Source organism: Silurus aristotelis (genome assembly GCF_946808225.1).
Source record: "Silurus aristotelis genome assembly, chromosome: 7".
In the NCBI taxonomy this organism is placed as follows: Eukaryota; Metazoa; Chordata; class Actinopteri; order Siluriformes; family Siluridae; genus Silurus; species Silurus aristotelis.
This window is the reverse complement of record NC_139580.1, coordinates 1,099,452-1,118,634: the sequence shown is the minus strand read 5'-3', so window position 1 is coordinate 1,118,634 and position 19,183 is coordinate 1,099,452. Positions and strand designations below refer to the sequence as shown.

Sequence of the window (19,183 nt, the reverse complement as noted above, 5' to 3'; positions counted from 1 at the left end):
AATTATTATATACTTGAACTTGCTCAGTTCTGACTTCAGTTTGAAATGGATGTAGGAGAGCAGAACTGAGCAGCAGTTAGTGGAGATCAGTGAACTGAGAGAGAGATTTCCATGGAGACGACTGAGTGATTCTGTTTCTCCCAGAATAGAGCAGAACTTTCACCAGATGTTCAACTTCCTTCAGCCAAACTCAGTGAAGCACAACACACAGCACTGAATCTCCAGCTAAACACACTCTCTCATCACACTGATAATGACTATTAACTCGAATAAAAGAACACACAATGTCCAAAATGAAGCTTTATTTCAGCAGAGCAAAACTACAGGAAGAGCAACAGGACAGTGAAGAGAGGAAAGACAGAAATGTCAGCATTGTGTAGAATTGAAACTCGATTGTAGATGGATGTGTGAGCAGCTCAGTGTTCAATTCTATCTTGGAGCTGTTGGTCTTAACACTGGCTCTTTCTGAACGTGAGCGGATGATGGACACCACCATGGGAGACGGTACAGACAAACTCCTCCCCCTTTTCCCAGAGTTCTTTGCTGAGGGTCAGGGTGCTGCTGCGTGTGTAACCGTCCTTCTTGTGTTCTTCTGGGCTGGTCAGAACCCCGTCCTTCACCTCTGAGCCGTCCACCGTCCACCTCACCAGCGCCCCCTGTGGAGAGTAGGCAGACAGCAGGCAGAGCAGCGAGGCCGATCTGTCAGACGGCTGCAGAGAGGAGGGAGGGAGCAGAGACACGGAGGGCTTCACCGTGGGACCGGCTGGAGACCACAAACACACAATAAACACACATTTACACACAGTTACACAACATTTACTCATTACTGCTTATTCACATTACTGCAGTTCAGTAGAACTTCTCAGCAGGAGAACATTTACTAGTTCCTCGTTATATTGTGGAGAGACTCGGACTTTGATCAGATTTCTTCTGGGAGTGTTTTCCAGTCCTCCTAAGTTGTTGTGTTACTTTGACATGTAGTCCTACAGAAAAATCACTACACTGATGATGTAAATACACTGATATTCCACAGAATCAGGGCTGGAAAATGCAACATCACACCTTCCCTTTGAGTTTCCTGATACCAAGATTTCCTCTATTACAATCCCACATCTGGCAAAAAGGCTGAGATCAGTTCAGTGATGGAAATCAGCACATCACACCACATCCACCTTTCTACACACTGTTTCTCTTTGTTTGGAGATTCAAACTCAGTACATCAGTACAATGATAGAAGACTAACAGGCACAGGATGAAGTTTTATACCATGTCCTTCACAGCACACAATATGACCTTCAGAAGCTGTGAATGTAAAAGTGCCGTGTTTCCTGAGGAACAAACTGCACACTTCTTCAGCTAACAGCTAAATCCTGATTTCTTCTTTCTTTTAGCTTCGTTTCATTTCACTCAAACTGTGTCTCAGTGTCACAATAACATGCAATATATATAAATAAAACTCTAAATTATAATTTCATCCAAATAAATAAACAAATCATTTCGTTTATATACAAAAGAGAAACTTACTGATGATCAGTTTGGTTCCTCCACCGAAAGTCCACCACAGTGATACATTCTAATGAAACTGTCATACAAAAACCTCTGTTACACTACAGTGACCACACACACACATACACACACACACACACACACACACACACACACACACACACACACACACACACACACACACACACACACACACACACACTCTTTGCATTAGCAGCTCATGCTTCAGTGCTCTGAGAGAGTTTATAGCTCTGTGACTTTAACACTTCATGACTGAAAGCTGCTGCTCAGCGACTTCACCCACAGCAACCATGAGATTCATCATCATCTTCATCTGCACACTGGCCCTCTGTACTCGAGGTAACACAATGTTTTATCTTCTACTGTTCAGCTGATAAACCCATGTGAATATGGACGACTAGATGTTCTCCAAATTCCACATCATTAATAATGTAGGAAACACATTTATTCTTCTTCTTCTTTTTCAGGATCCAGAGGTCAGGTGACTGTAACTCAGAGTCCTGCAGTGAAATCTGTTTCTCCAGGAGACACGCTCACAATCAGCTGTAAAACCAGTTCTGATGTTGATAATGACTGTGGTGGTGACTGTTTAGCCTGGTATCAGCAGAAACCTGAAGAAGCTCCTAAACTCCTGATCTATAATGCTGATGAACGAGAATCAGGAGTTCCAGATCGTTTCAGTGGCAGTGGATCTGGATCTGATTTCACTCTGACCATCAGTGGAGTCCAGACTAAAGATGCTGGAGATTATTACTGTCAGAGTATACACACAATCAGTGGTAGCTTGGTGTTCACACAGTGTTAGAGAGTCGTACAAAAACCTCAGTGTGTGTGACTGCTGCAGCTGGGACCTACTGCAGGTGCTGAGAGGGACCATGTGATACACTATGACATACACACACACACACACACACACACACACACACACACACACACACACACACACACACACACACACACACACATACTCAGATTGAGTCTTTGAATCAGTGAAGGAAAAAAAACAAGAAACTTCATACCCCACACATGCCAACAGAAAATCCCTGCAGAATTTATTTAATTTTTTTAATAATAAAGTAATTTTTATTTATTTATTTGAAGCCAGCTCCTTGAACCAGTAAACAAAAATAAAAAAAAAAAAATCTAAAATTTTTTACATAAAACAAGAATAACAAATCGTACCCAGATCCATGCAAGATTATTAATGAATAAAACACCAACACTATGTAAACAGGAATTTTGCTTTCTATATTTTTGATAAATATGTACAGGTCTATTAATAATACATACTCAGATATTTTACTGTGCAAAAATGGCCAAAAACATGAAAAAGCTCTGACTTCAAAAAATAAATATGCAGACCGCATTTTATTCCCACAGAATTATTCATCATCACATTCAGTGACTATTCGCATGACATTTCTGATGCTAATCAGCAATCGAGTAAATCGAGAACATGAGCTGAAAGGAAGAGGTGTTGGGGTCTGTAGTCCATGGCAGCCATGTTTCTATGCTGGGGTGTATTTTGGGAAGTGGAGTACTTGGTGGATTCCAGTGTTGGCATGACAGAACACATCCACAGTGATATTCAGAAAACATTCCACCTGATCCATGTGTCTACTGCAGATAAATCTGTTTTCATTACAGGTGAAATAGAGGTCACTGGTTACCTAGAAAACACTGAAAGGATGTCAGCTGCATGGTTAAGTTGCTTAGAAAATCCCTCAGCCTATTGAAGAACCGAGTCCCATCTTTAGACCTGTTCACAGAAAGCACTCAATCTGCTGATTTGCCTGTTCTAACTGGTGCCTGGTTATAAGGCTTTATAAGACTTTAGTAAGTACTTTTTATGTCGGTGCACAAACTGTTTCTCAAAAAAGTCTTCTCCACACCATAAACATGAAGAGCACTGGAGTAGAACATTATTGCACAGGGAAGTCTCTCCCATGGTTCCAGAGGCAAAAGCAGCAGAAGTTTTGATTCCAGCATGGCCAGGTGGTGCTGGTGTTTCTCAACTTGCTTTTCCAGGGCTGCCATAATGGTGTGCCAGTTTGCTTCTTCTGTTGCATCCATGATGATAAGTCTTAATGTCATGTTATAGAGTTGCAGATTTGGATTTACAGGATTGGTATTAAACTGGCAGGTAAATCCTTGATGTAAAGCAGACTTGAAGACAGGGACTGACAGTAGGACAAGTGATTAGCAAAAGAAATAAGATGCAAGATCCAAAAATACAAAGACCAGGATGAAAAAAAGATCAAAATGAAGATAGAAAGACTTTGCAAGTCATGAAGGTGAACACTGAGGATTAGTTCAGAAAAAGTGGATGAGGAAGTGTATACAGGGTGCTGGAGTGACTGGAAACAGGTGGGTCTAATCAGTATCTGTGTGTGAAGATGCCAATTAAGGATTCTAGTCCCTAGCAGCCATGTTAATATGCCTCAGTGTATTCTGGGAAGCGGAATCCAGCTTTGTTGTGACTGATAAACGTGGACACGACTCATCTGAAAAAGAGGGAGAAGAAATAAGTACGATTAATGAAGTCATGTAGAGGTGTTCTACAAACCTGACAGAAGTCATTACAAATATATTTAGAGCACAAATTATGAATTATTATTGATGATGACTCTATTCTATTGTTTCTGTTGCATTATAACTATTAATGTTAGATATTAGATATGAAATGATATTACTAACATTTAACATATAATTACAACGATCGCTGAAATATGTTGCTTTTTAAATTTATTGCTATAGATTTATTCATTAGGTCAATTTATTTTTCATTTCAAAAGCCTTATCATATTTTTATCTTTAAATGAATGCATTAAAAGGTTCTGCAGTGACTGAAATTTACAATGATCAAAAACTAAGTGTTCATTTTGCTGTATTTATTTCTGATGCAATTTTAATTGTGATTCTTCTGCAATGCTGGAATTTGGTTCCAGCTGTTACTGCACCAACCTCACCTACTTCACCCACAGTAACACTACCTGCACCAACACCAGGCAATCCAATCACCACATACTGCAACAAACACCAACTAGTGAAGTGTTAGCTCAATGGAAAGATGCTGGAATTATGATTGGAATGCTGTGACTGCAACACCACCACACACTGGGAAAAAAATTATCTTGGACCTATAAAAATGTATATAAATGTAACTAAACACAGAATTTATTCTAAATTTATTTCTTGAACATGAAAATGTGTACATTTCTGCATGTAGGCAGAGACCCCTAGTGGTAGGAAATTGCAGTAGCGAATAAACTTGCTTATGCTTATGAGGTATAATAGAAAACAATCATACTTTGTAAATGTCATGTTATTTTGAAACTTCATTCCACTCCTTTACTGATGCATAGAACAGTTCATTCGAACATTCAGCTCCTCAAGGTCGGTTTTTCACCGAGTTTTCATATTACTGCATGCTCTAAAACATTCTGTTCCAGTAAAAGGCAACTTGTTGTATGAGGTGCATGGGTACAGGAGGGTGGCAAATTGACACTGATGTTTTAAAAGATAAAAAAGTTGAAGTTCTGTCTACACTTTTTTACCAAAGTTAAAGTAAAGAAGTTTGGGCTCTGACATGTACTTCAGTAAAAAGTAGTGATTATTACTACCTGTTTCACACCGTAACTGAACCTCACGTCACTTTGTTAACATTGTCATCTGTTCATCATCTGTTCTAAACGTACCTTAAATTAATACTTTTCTTTTTTTTTTTTTTTATTTCTCTAATCAACATGTTCACGGACAAAAATGTATGCTTTACGCAAATGTATGTTTATTGTTAGTGAAACCGAACTTAACATAGAGCATGAAGACAAAATATTCTAGTAAATGTTTTAAAGTAATTATTGTGTTTTAAATGAAGTGAATCATCAGGACACCAAACAGAACCTTTGCTATGTTTCCACACGGACGGGTAATGAGGTGATACCGGAGAAACTGTAACTCTTCTAACTTTCATACGGATTTGGGTAATTTGATTACGGTTTTATTTATGTTTATGAGTGAATACAAATAAAAGTAGACACTTAACAGATTCGAATGATGTATTGCTCTTATCTGTACTCTCAAAAAGTCAAAGTAATTTCAGTTCGCCACAAAACACGCCGGTGTGTTTGTCGCCCCCTAGAGGGTTAATTGTGTGCATCATAGGAGATTTTGGTGCTGATTTGAGACTTTGCGCATCAATAAAATAAATGTGTTTCGCTGAAGATTTTAATTTCGCCTCTTTTATATGTATTTATATTTTAAAATTATTTGAATTAAATTTATTTGCATTAACATGTTATTAATGCGTAAATTTTTTTACAGCCCTAATTAATATATTAATACAAAATCATTTCTAATGTTGTTTCCTAATTAATGTATCCAGACTTAGGATCCCCCATGTAGAACACAAGTAGAGAAAAGATGATGATCAGGTGATCAGGAATGTCTCTGTTCTCAGTCATGTTCTCATCACTGACTCCCTCTGTCTTATCCACGTTAACCCCAGACTTCTTACTGACTTCTGCCTTCTTATTGTGAGCTTCAGAAACTAGTCTACGTCTGTGGTGTGTGAGAGACAGGAAATGATGCACCAGTGGATTGAAAAAGCTGCACAATGACAAGGAACAGGTTGATGAGATGAAAACGGCACAGTGAGAAGAAAAAATATTGACATTTCACCATGTAAAATGTAAGAAGTAGAAAGTTTAGATATATGTGTCAAAATGTAATGAGAAAAGTAAAACGTTGTCTGAATAAATAAATAGTGAAGTGAAGAACTGATTTCAGTAAAATGGACTTAAGTACAGTAACGACGTATTTGTACTTCCCTCCTCTGGTAACCATGGACACTCAGCAGTCCTTTTCTTCTCAGATTGCTAATCTAACATGCTTGTGTGGATTTCTCCTTTACAACATCCTTCCAGGTCTGCTTACTCATCAGCCCCTCATCATCTCACAACTAGACTACTGTAACTCTCTCATGGCAAGTCTGCTCAGAAAAATATAAAACCTCTGTAACTTCAGAATGCTGCCACAGGACTTGTTTTTTTACCTTCTTAGGTTCCTCCACATTAAACCCCTGGTACATGTCCTCCACTGGCTTCCTGTAGCTGCCAGTATCAGCTTTAAAACACTGATGCTTGTCTACAAAAACAATAATTGCCCAGTACCCTATACCTCTTATCTGGTCTAGTGGTTAGGATGCGGCGCTCTCACCGCTGTGGCCCGGGTTTGCTCCCCGGTCAGGGAACCGACCCCAGCCATTAGGGAGGCACAAGCCAGGTCACTCTTAGTGCCGGTCCCAAGCCCAGATAAATGGGGAGGGTTGCATTAGGAAGGGCATCCAGCGTAAAAACATGTACCAAATCAAACATGCAGATCATGAATACAGATGATCTGCTGTGGTGCCCCCTAATAGGAGAAGCTGAAAGAAAGTTTTTACCCTCTACCTCTCATCACTTCTCTCACTTCATACTCCACCACACTCTGTTCATCCTTAACCACTGCTTAACCTGGCCCACTATCTCTCCAGGTACAAGATGCTTCCAGGCTCTTCTCAGTTCTGGCACTGAGGTGGTGAAACAAACTTCAACTTGATGTCTGAACAGCTGAACTTCTTGCAATCACACCTGCAGTCTAAACATCTACTTCTTTCAAAAATGTTTAAATTATCACTACTTCTTAAAAAAACTCTCTCTTTTTCTAAATAGTGTTAGACTGATGAGTTCTTACTCTCTGTGTCACAAGGAACCAGCATCAGAATGTATTTATTGATGAAGACTTTAAAGACTTTGTGGCTTCATGTAAAGGACATCATATCAAATGCTTTTAAATGTAAATGTAAACCATATGAAATGCACGTAAAATGACTTGTCCATGAAATGATTACTGTACAGACCCACTCGAAGCACTCTCTTTATCCCACTTCCTGCTCCATCCTCATCCTCCTCTTCTTCATCGTTTTCTTCTTTTTTCTCTTCTGTTCCGCTACAGTCATCGCTGTTTCCCTCGTCTTTGACCACAGACTCCTCTGATGGGTACGTATACACACAGTCCAACTGAGAGTCAGGAAAACACACTCTCACCTGAGACACACACACACACACACACACACACACACACACACACACACAGAAACATTTTTTGAATGTATTAAATTGTTATACATTTTTTCTGAGAGTGAGATATATGGGGATGTGTGAGAGAGAGACAGCAGTGCTGGATGAAGTACACAAAGTTTGTAATTGAGTTAAAGTACAGAAGGTAAAATGTGATCATTTTATCACACGATTCTTCACTTAATCACGTCAGTTTCTGTGTAAAGACTCGAATGTGACTCTCAGCACACTGATCTATTAATAGAATGAGATTAAAGACTCAAACACTGATTGATTTCTATTATAATGATCATGAACACAAAACCTTCCTCAGTAAAAACGTGTAAATGAGGTCACGTGTGTTGTGGTGAGTTCCAGTCTGGAGTTTCTTCATCATTTATTCCTCTCTAAATGTTCTGCTTGATGTTGAACTGATGCTGAACTGTATGTTGGTGATCAGTAGATTCACCGAGCGCCGATCAGAACACGTGTAAAACAGAGCGTGCGCTCGATCCTGATTGGTGACTCGCTGCGTGTTTCACCAGTTACGTTTTTATCCTCGTTAATAAAAAGAAACGACTGATTTCACTAAATGTAGTAAAAAGTAAAATATTTGAGTTTGAAATGTAGAGAAGTTTAGCGTCGACCAGAAGTGCAGCAAATGTGCAAATTTACAAGTGCAAATAAATATGTAAATATATGTCCATAAATATAAATAGATCCAGGTGATCAGTGGTGTTTATGGAAGCATGAACAAAGAGAGGTGATCAGACTGACCCAGGTGGGGGAGGGGAATGGCTACGTATGCCTCAGGTATGTTTGTATATACTGTACCTGATCCAGTGTTTGTCCCCTCTGGTAGATCAGGAGACATTCTGATAAAATTACAGCAACCGAGCACTAAGACAGCAGGCACAGGAAACATTTCTTCCCCCAGGCCTTCGACCTCATAAACGCTTAAATGCTCTCCCCATAAATATATGTGCAAAACCACTTCTGTACTTTCTGTGCTATATTACTCCTTATTTATTGTTCTTTATAAAAAATGTGCAATAACACTTTTTATTCTTTTTTATTATTATTATTATTTTTTTTTTTATTATTTTATTTATCATTTACAAATGAAGTGGAAGCTGGCAACTGGAATGTTCTGTCACCAGAAACAAATTCCTTAAGTGCAAACGTACTTAGCAATAAAGCTCTTTCTGATTCCGAGAATGTATTAGAATTAGCATCTTTTTAGCATCTTTTCTCGATGCGAGCTTTTCTCTTTTACGCTCGTTTCGAGGCTGCAGCTAACCATGCTAGCGGCACAAACAGCGTGCACGCCGAGAGAGCCGGAGAGGTAAACACGTTCACCATCTCGGAGCATGACGTGAGGAGGGCATTCAAGAGAGTAAATACCAGGAAGGCAGCAGGACCAGCTGGCATCACAGGTCGGGTTCTGAAAGCCTGAGCTGACCAGCTAGCACCGGTGTTCACTGAGATATTCAACCTCTCACTGGAACAGTCTGTTGTCCCCTCATGCTTCAAACAGTCCACCATTGTTCCTGTTCCAAAGAAACCCCAGCCCGCCTGCCTTAACGACTATCGCCCTGTAGCCTTGACCTCAGTAGTGATGAAGTGCTTTGAGAGACTGGTCAGAGACTTCATCACTGCATCACTACTGGACACACTGGATCCTCTACAGTTCACATACCCTCAGAACCGTTCTACTGAGGGATCCATTGCTCATCTCCTCCACACTATGATGAGCCACCTGGACTACAGACAAGGGAATTATACAAAAATGCTGTTTGTTGACTACAATTTAGCATTTAACACCATAATTCCCTCCACACTCACCTCTAAGTTGGAGGTCCTGGGAGACACAGCCTGCCGCTTTGTCAATGGATCTCTAACTTCCTGACAGACAGACCACAAGCCGTACGGGTGGGGAAACACACCTCATCCACCCTCACCCTCAGCCCCCTGAGCCCCCTGCTGTACTCACTGTACACATATGACTGTGTGGCCACTTCCAACTCCAACACCAAGTTTGCTGACGACACTGTTGTGGTGGGCCTGATCTCCAACAACGATGAAACGGCCTACTCACAGGAGGTTAAAAACCTGGAGAGATGGTGCCAGGAGAACAACCTTCTCCTGAATGTCAGCAAGACTAAGAAGTTGATAGCGGACTTCAGCACGAATCAGGAGCGGTCATACCAACCGCTAAACATCAGCGGGACCCCAGTGGAGAGAGTGGACAGTTTTCGGTACCTTGGTGTTCACATCACACAGGACCTGTCTTGGTCCTGTCACACCAACACCCTGGTGAAGAAGCCGGGCAGCGTCTGTACCATCTGAGACACTTAAGGGACTTTAAACTACCCTCTCAGGTGCTTAAGACTTTCTACACCTGCACCATTGAGAGCGTTCTGACGGGTAGCATCACTTCCTGGTTTGGAGAACAGCACCATGCAGGACAGACGAGCCCTCCAGAGGGTGGTGCGTTCAGCTGAACGTACCATCCACACCGAGCTCCCTGTCCTGCAGGACATCTACAGCACGTGGTGCCGGACCAGAGCCAGGAATATTATGAAGGACCTCAGCCTTCCAATAATGGACTCTTTTCTCTGTTGCGTTCGGGGAAACGCTTCCGCTCCCTTAAAGCGAACACAGAGAGAATGAGGAGGAGCTTCTTCCCGCAGGCAATTCGGAGTTTAAACCAGGAAACACCCAGGATCTAAAACTTGTCCACTCTCTCCATCATCACACTTCTGCAAATATTTTTCTTTTTGCACTACGACCTCTGGACTGTTACTTTAACTGTGGACTTGCACAGCACAGTGCACTTTATACCACACCACACCGCACATGTTCACTTTATACCACACCACACCGCACACGTTCACTTTATACCACACCACACCGCACACGTTCACTTTATACCACACCACACCGCACACGTTCACTTTATACCACACCACACCGCACACGTTCACTTTATACCACACCACACCGCACACGTTCACTTTATACCACACCACACCGCACACGTTCACTTTATACCACACCACACCGCACATGTTCACTTTATACCACACCACACCGCACACGTTCACTTTATACCACACCACACCGCACATGTTCACTTTATACCACACCACACCGCACACGTTCACTTTATACCACACCACACCGCACAAGTTCACTTTATACCACACCACACCGCACACGTTCACTTTATACCACACCACACCGCACAAGTTCACTTTATACCACACCACACCGCACATGTTCACTTTATACCACACCGCACACGTTCACTTTATACCACACCACACCGCACACGTTCACTTTATACCACACCACACCGCACATGTTCACTTTATACCACACCACACCGCACATGTTCACTTTATACCACACCACACCGCACATGTTCACTTTATACCACACCACACCGCACACGTTCACTTTATACCACACCACACCGCACACGTTCACTTTATACCACACCACACCGCACACGTTCACTTTATACCACACCACACCGCACACGTTCACTTTATACCACACCACACCGCACATGTTCACTTTATACCACACCACACCGCACACGTTCACTTTATACCACACCACACCGCACACGTTCACTTTATACCACACCACACCGCACACGTTCACTTTATACCACACCACACCGCACATGTTCACTTTATACCACACCACACCGCACACGTTCACTTTATACCACACCACACCGCACACGTTCACTTTGTACCACACCACACCGCACACGTTCACTTTATACCACACCACACCGCACACGTTCACTTTGTACCACACCACACCGCACATGTTCACTTTATACCACACCACACCGCACACGTTCACTTTATACCACACCACACCGCACACGTTCACTTTATACCACTCCACACCGCACACGTTCACTTTATACCACACCACACCGCACACGTTCACTTTATACCACACCACACCGCACATGTTCACTTTATACCACACCACACCGCACATGTTCACTTTATACCACACCACACCGCACATGTTCACTTTATACCACACCACACCGCACATGTTCACTTTATACCACACCACAGGGTCACTTTAAGGACAATCACATCAACCACCTTATGTGATTACTGTTTACTGTACATGAGCATACCCTGTATCCATAAGCATACCTTGTATATACACTTTTTCACTTTTTTATATATTTTATATTTTACATAGTTTATACTCTTTATTTTCTTTGGTTTATTTTTTTCCCCATCCGTTTCCCTCATGCCGGACAGTCGTATAAAGCATTTCACTGCATGTTGTACTCTGTATGTATGTGTATGTGAGAAATAAAATTTGATTTGAATTAATAATTAATATACAGTATTAGAATAAGATGTTTGTGCATGAAGTTAAACAGAGAGACATTCGTTGTGATACAAGTGGGTTTGTCTGAAAGTGAGAAAAGTGGGTGGGGCTGTGAGTCTTAATTTATAATCTACATTATATGGACAGAAACGTTTGTCACATGTCTTTGTTAAACATGCCAATTCCGGTTTATTCTCCATTTGCTGTTATAATATCCTCCACTGTACTAAGTCTTTCTTCTCTAATTTGTAGTGTGGCTGTGGGGATTTACGATCATTCAGCCACAAGACGATAAGTGAGATCAGGCACTGATGTTGGTAAGTATAGGTGGGGTTCAGTCAGTGTTTCAGTGAGGTTGAGCAGGACAGGGCTCTATGCAGGATATTCTGGTTCCTCCACTCCAATCTTCACACACCATATCTTCATAGAGCTCAGTCAAGGACATTATCATTCTAAACATTGTGTGGGCTTCCAGTGAAATTAACCTGTAATGCTACACTATCTAAAGTCATGTACAGTTGTGTGCAATACATTTGTGCTAACAGTTTAGAAAAGGTCAAAGGATGTGATGGTCAGGAGTCCACATACTTTTGGCCATAAAGTGTATATATATTTTTTTATTTCTGTAAAGCTGCATCAGGACAATACCTATTGTTAAAGCACTACACAAATGAAATGGAATAGAATAGAATAGAAATGAAAACCTCTCTCTGATATGAACTGACCTGGTTTTGCTGTGGTGTTGTTTGTCATGTTGCACAGAACAGGAAATGAGGCGGTGTTAAAGAGGAAGTCAGTACTGTACTGTGAGTGATAACGTTACCAGAGGATATGAAAACAAGAAGGCAAGGAGAAGACAGCTAGATCAAGAATTTAACAAGCACTATTTTTAAGCATGTGAAATAAACGTAACAATTAAATTATATCATTGCGCTCATTTATATTTCACAATGGTTTCACTCCCTTTCATGCATTACATTGTAAATAATGATATATATATATATATATATATATATATATATATATATATATATATATATATATATATATATATATATATATATATATAAATAAAACCCATATTTTATGAATTAATGCACTGAGCATTTCTGTTTGACCATTTTTTATAAAAAATAAATAAATAAATAACTATGAAAGAGGTGAAACTAAAACCTCTAATGCAAAACATTTATTCACGACATCGTTACTTTCTCTGAAAAAAAAACCAAAAACAAAACAAAACTCCAATTTTTAATCACTTACATAAAAAATTAGTTTTACTGATGTGGCAAATCTCAAATCAGCACCAAAATCCATCATAATGCACATCTGGCAATTAAAACTGTCCGTGTGGAAACAGTGCAAAAGTTCTGTTTGGTGTCCTGATGATTTAAAATACAATAATTACTTTGAAATATTTACAAGAATATTTTCTCTTCATGCTCTATGTTTAGTTTGGTATAATAATAAACATACATTTGCACAAAGCATCCATATTTGCTAATGTTGATTAGCCTATTAAACACGTGTGTAAGTTGTGATTCATTACGATTAAATATTTTAATAGATTGACAGCCATTAAAAAAAACGGTTTTATATATATATATATATATATATATATATATATATATATATATATATATATATATATATATATATATATATATATATTCCTAATATAATATATACATACAGCATATCACAAAAGTAAGTACACCCCTCATCTTCTTAAATGACAATAATATAGAAATAGAACTTGGATATATTTTAGAGGAGTCAGTGTGCAGTTTGTGTACAGTACAGATTTACTGTCCTCTGAAAATAACAACATAACAGCTGTACATGGTGTAAACATGCAAAGCCACATGTTCTATTCATCATGTTCATGTGTTTGTCTGCTTGTCAGGACCATACAAATGTGTGTATCGTGTATTAGAGCAGTTACAATGTTTTTTTTTTTTAGTTGATTCTTTCATACTGACCACTGGATGTTCAACATGGACCTCATGGTGAAGAGTCTCTATGAATTTGAGAATTAGAATTGTTGCTCTCCACAAAGATGCCGAGGCTGCAAGAAGATCAGTATCACCCTGAAACTGAGTTACAGCTGCAGTTCACTGGGGGGGGGGAATGGTTTCCAACATGTACTCTGACCTTCTGAAGCAGAACATGATGCCCTGCCTTCAAAAACTGGAGCAAACAGCAGTTTTCCAAAATAATAACAACCACAAACACACCACCAACATGACAACTGCCTTGCTGGGGAAGCTGAAGGTGAAGGTGATGGTGTGGCCAAGTATGTCTCCAGATCTGAACCCTACTGAGCACCTATTGTCCCTTGAGAAGATACTAAAATGGTTGCTGAAATGTGGGGGATATAATTTTGTGACTATTTCAAGCTGAAAAAATCAGCAGGAAGTGAAAGGCAGTTTTGAAACTTGATTTGTTGGAAGCAGGAAAAATAGACATGTAAGGATTTGAGTGTTTTTGACACGCAGCGTTTGCGTTAGATTTTCTTCTGAACATCGGGTGTCATGGGATTTATCCCAGTGTGCAGGGGTTGGTACCTAGCAAATATAATCCAAGGAAGGAGATTGGATGAATCAGTGGGCACTCAAGGTTCATTAATGTGTATGAAAAGTGAAGTCTAGAAGTCTGGACCAATTTAACAGAATAGCTATTGTACCACAAACTCCTGAAAACATTGGTGCTGAATTTGATAGAAAGCAGTCGAGACGGACAGAACATCACAGCTTGCTGAATATGGTCAGAGAACCCATGCAGATCCCTGAACACCATGCAAGTTTCTTCAATAGACATGTGAGCATCAGAACTGGACCATGGTATAAAAAAAAAAAGGTGGTCTGATGAATCAGGTTTTCTTTTCCATCATCTGGATGACCAGGTGTATGGGCATGGTGTGCGCATACCTGTGACGAGATGCCACCAGGATGCACTATGGGGAAAGGGAGAGCCTGTGAAGGCAGGGCCATGTGCTGGATGATGTTCTGCTGGGAAATCCTGGGTCCTGGTGTGCACATGGTAGCTTGATGTTGCTTACTAGCTAAACACTGTTACAGACTCCATGGAGTTACTGTACACCCCTTTAGGGTAACGTTGTTCTCTAATGGCAGAGTACTCTTTCAGCAGGATGAAACTCCCACCACATCCACACTGGAACACACTCTTCATCGTTCCTGGGGTTCAAGGTGATGAGTCAACCTCCAATTTCCCCAGATCTTAATTAGACTGTGTGTAGTACTGTATTTCATTGACAAACGTGTCAGACTCATGGAGGCTCCACCTCTTAATGCACAGTTATTGTCTATTTATTTGCCCCATGGTACATTATTAAGGGAACAACTGCAGTGTATTTATTAGTAAGAACTGTTGCAGCAGCAAATTGGTCCACAGACAGCAGATGGACCAGAAGACTGGTGGTAGAATTGGGATAATAAAAATGTTTCACACTGTATTTATATGTTACATGGTGAGTGTAGAAAGAAATTCAAGTGGAGAAGAAACAAGAGAAGAAAATAACCTTTCTGTTCACACACACACACACACACACACACACACACACACACACACACACACACACACACACACACACACACACACATTAATTTCAAGTCTGAGTATCATGTCTATATAAGGACACAGTAAATGTCACACAGTTGCATGACAGTTTTTCTGCTGCGTTGAACTTTATTTTAATGAATTTTTATTCTTTCCGTTTCCTCATATTTCTAACCTGCAGTCAATTGAAGATATACACGACCATTGAATGACTGATCAGACGTTCCTGCAGTACCAATCTGCCCTTGAGCTTGATCCTTTACCATCTTCAGCTCAGTTGAATTCAAAATCATTCTTAATTATAACTCACTTACAATTAACTACCAAATAGCATAGAAATTCATCACGAATTAACCTTCGGCTGAACTGAATTGATTAACTGTCATTAGTGTATGAGTTCTGCAGCACATGTTGAGCAATACATGGGGTGTGTTTTATTTTCACAAACACTACAAACACCGGATGTTGAAGAAGTGAAGTGAGGTAGCAAGTCTAGTCCTTCATGTGAACCTATTGATGAAAACTTCTTTCTGACATTCGCTGTAATCTTGAACCTTATTGGATCAGTTGCAAAAAAATGTGGTCATCAGTGATCAATCTTTATTAATCCTACAAATATTTAATCCCTTGTTCCTGACATCTGCTAGAAAGACAGACAGACAGAAAACAGGAGAAAAAAATTTTATGCCTGAGGTGTGAATCTTGCAGCCGCTTGTCTGCAGGCCAACGTGTGAATGATAAACTGCGATTGTAATGACATTCTTGTAAAAATACTGCACTGAAAAAGACCTGCTTCCTTGTTTCTCAACTCTCTTCATCATGGATTTGGTACTTCCTGTTTATGTAAGAGTGTGTTCCTGATTATATATTGGTATAAAACACGATTGTGTGCGACAAAAATCTACCTTAATATCCCGTCCCACCCGATATCCTATATCAGTTTTAGTTTTATGTTTTACTGATTATAATGGTTTATCATAGAAATCTAATAATAATTATTAGCACCAATCGAACACACAACACACTGACTTTTACTCTGGAGTTTAACTAGGAAAATGAATAGAGACAGTGGAAAGATAACCATATTTCTATCATGTGTATAATTACACCCAGCATCAATCACTGAGAATGAAAATGGGTTGTGTTATAGAGAGAAACATCAACACTACATCCCTCAGAAACGATGCATACAAGGCATGAAGGATCATATTATTTACATCAGTACCAGAAGAAGAGATTTTAACCTCATTTTAGGATCCGATTTAGGTTCAATGGTTTTATGTTTCATTATTTTATCTTAATAACTTCAGTAATGTTGTTATTGTAGATTGGCTTATTTTAAACTTTTACTTTATCGTTTGTTATTGTGACTTTATATCTCATTATTATAACTGTCAATAAGACAATAACATTTCAATATTTACACTCAATAATTGGAGTTTATACTTTGACATCTCATTATTCCAACATGTTAGTTTTGATTTATTTTGTCACTATATGTTAGTTTGCTTACAATAAGTAATATCTTGTTAGAATCTCATTAAGACATTGTTATGTTACACTTAATAACTTCACACTGTTTTAAATATTACCTTATGATTCTTCTTTCCTATGCTGTTTTTTCTATATATATATATATATATATATATATATATATATATATATATATATATATATATATATATATATATATATATATATATATATATATATATATATATATAAGTAAACCATCTAAAAAATATTTATCACTGCATTGATACTTACAATTTTTGGAGACCCTCGGTTCTTCAATAAGCAGGATCTCTCCAGGTTTTGATAACCACCAATCACCTCGATCTCCTCTGCAGTTGGATAGCGTTTCTTGCTCGGTTCTCTTGTGTTGCTTGGTGCTTTAGGTGTCGTGACAGAAGATGAAGGCACTTTAGGTTTTGTGTCAGAAGATGAGGGCATCCCTGAGGGTCCTGTTTTTCTGGGAGTGATGGTAATGGTGGTTCCTCTCTTTCCTGGGCCTCCAGAGGCACTCCGGATGGTGAAGAGACGAGTAGATGGAGTTGTGACATTTGGCTCTGTTTGGGTGTTCATGCTCTCTGGGGTGGAAGTGCTGATTTGCGGAAGTTGAGTTTGTACCCTTGGTTCCGAGGACGGTTTTGAGAGGACATGCGTTTGGTCCTTTTGAATATTGATGTTTTGGTCCTGACAAATGTTGGGTTTCTGCAATGCCTCACCATTGTTTTGTTTCTGGACTTCATGATCTTTTAGATGAAGCTGCTCCACTTGCCGCTGCACTGACCGCAGTGAAGATACTTCTGCTGAGATTTTCTGAGCACCAGATGAAACCTGTCCCCCAGGTCGGCTCTTTGTAATTCCTCCACTATGTGTTTGGACACCCAAGTTCCTCTCGGTGACACACACACCGGCCCTGGAGGTTACAGGCTTCAAGTTATAGATCCGACTCATGGCAGGTTGAGGGTACCTGAGATGAGGAGACGGAGAACTGGAAGAGGATGAAGATTGAGATGGAGGGATGTAGTCTTTCCCCAACAGATCCTCCTCTCTTTTTTCTTGCACATGTATCACTCCATCCTGTTGCTCTTTGAGAATAGAGGGCTCTTGTTTAGCTGAGAAAGAAGGAGGAACACATACAGGAAGTTCCTCTTTACTTACTTCCCTTGTGACGTCAAACTTGCTGAGAGACTGCGGTGTGGCCACTTCCTGTCTGCTCTCCATCGTTGACTCTCTAGTTTGTTCCTCTCCTTCCTCTGTTCCTCCTCTCTTTTTCTTCTGTATTGCTTCTTTTAAACTCTCCATTATGGACAAAGGTCTCCCAGCTTCCAGCTCAATCTTCTCCCCACTTGTCTTATATCTTCAGTACCGTTCTTTGAGAAGCTCTGCTCACTCTTATAATAAAAAACAGATCTAGGAATGTATATCTCTCCACTGTGATGTACCACCTGATTCCAGGTCACATTAATCCTTCGATCTGTGATTTTAACTCTTGATCTAAAGGTTTTCCCATAGACTGCTGCACTGGTGTCACTTCCTTCACCATCTTCATTGATTTGTTTTGGAATCCTGCTTGCTCTTCTTTCTCGTGGCTCTCCTTTTCTGTTTCATTAACTATCTTGTCTTTGTTCATCATTCTTTTTTCCATGAAACTCCTCAATTTTTCTTTATTCAAACTCCGAGTTCAAGCACCACCTCATTCCCACTTTCTTTCCTTTCTTCCTCTCTGTCCTCCTCTTTCTCCAACTCTCCCTCAAGTTCTATTTTCCTCTGATCAGCATAACTTCTCTTAACCACTCTTCTCTCGTTACACACTTGCTCTGAGAAACTTATAGAACGTTTCAGTACTTCTGTTCTGCACTCGTGTTTTCTCACCTCATATCCATATCCATCTCTCTCTAGATTTTCATAGGGATCAGGCAATCACTGCTTTTGGACCTGCAGGGAACTGCAGGATGTGAAAGTGTCAATATTGTACTGAGAATAAATCCAAATGATCCATCTCTCTCTCTCTTGCTCTCTCTTTCTCTCTTTCTCTCTCTCTCTCTCTCTCTCTCTCTCTCTCTCTCTCTCTCTCTCTCCCTCTCTCTTCCTTT

The 19,183-nt window shown here is 39.9% G+C and overlaps 2 protein-coding genes and 1 gene segment (V, D, J or C); 2 read left to right on the top strand and 1 right to left on the bottom strand.

Annotated features, from left to right (window-relative positions):
- LOC310728883 (immunoglobulin kappa light chain-like) overlaps window positions 1–19,183 on the top strand; it is a 134,681-nt gene that overhangs the window by 28,597 nt on the left and 86,901 nt on the right. The window lies entirely within an intron of this gene.
- On the top strand, window positions 1,613–2,353 carry LOC310728890 (putative non-functional immunoglobulin kappa variable 6D-41). The segment is given in 2 exons: window positions 1,613–1,866; window positions 1,995–2,353.
- Window positions 2,555–18,311, bottom strand: ppp1r18 (protein phosphatase 1, regulatory subunit 18; the record flags this gene model as incomplete). The annotated part of the gene is made up of 3 exons (XM_083547438.1): window positions 2,555–4,031; window positions 7,427–7,613; window positions 17,349–18,311. 3 exons carry the CDS (start codon window positions 18,309–18,311, stop codon window positions 3,940–3,942), a joined length of 1,242 nt encoding a protein of 413 aa, XP_083403564.1. The 3' UTR covers window positions 2,555–3,939.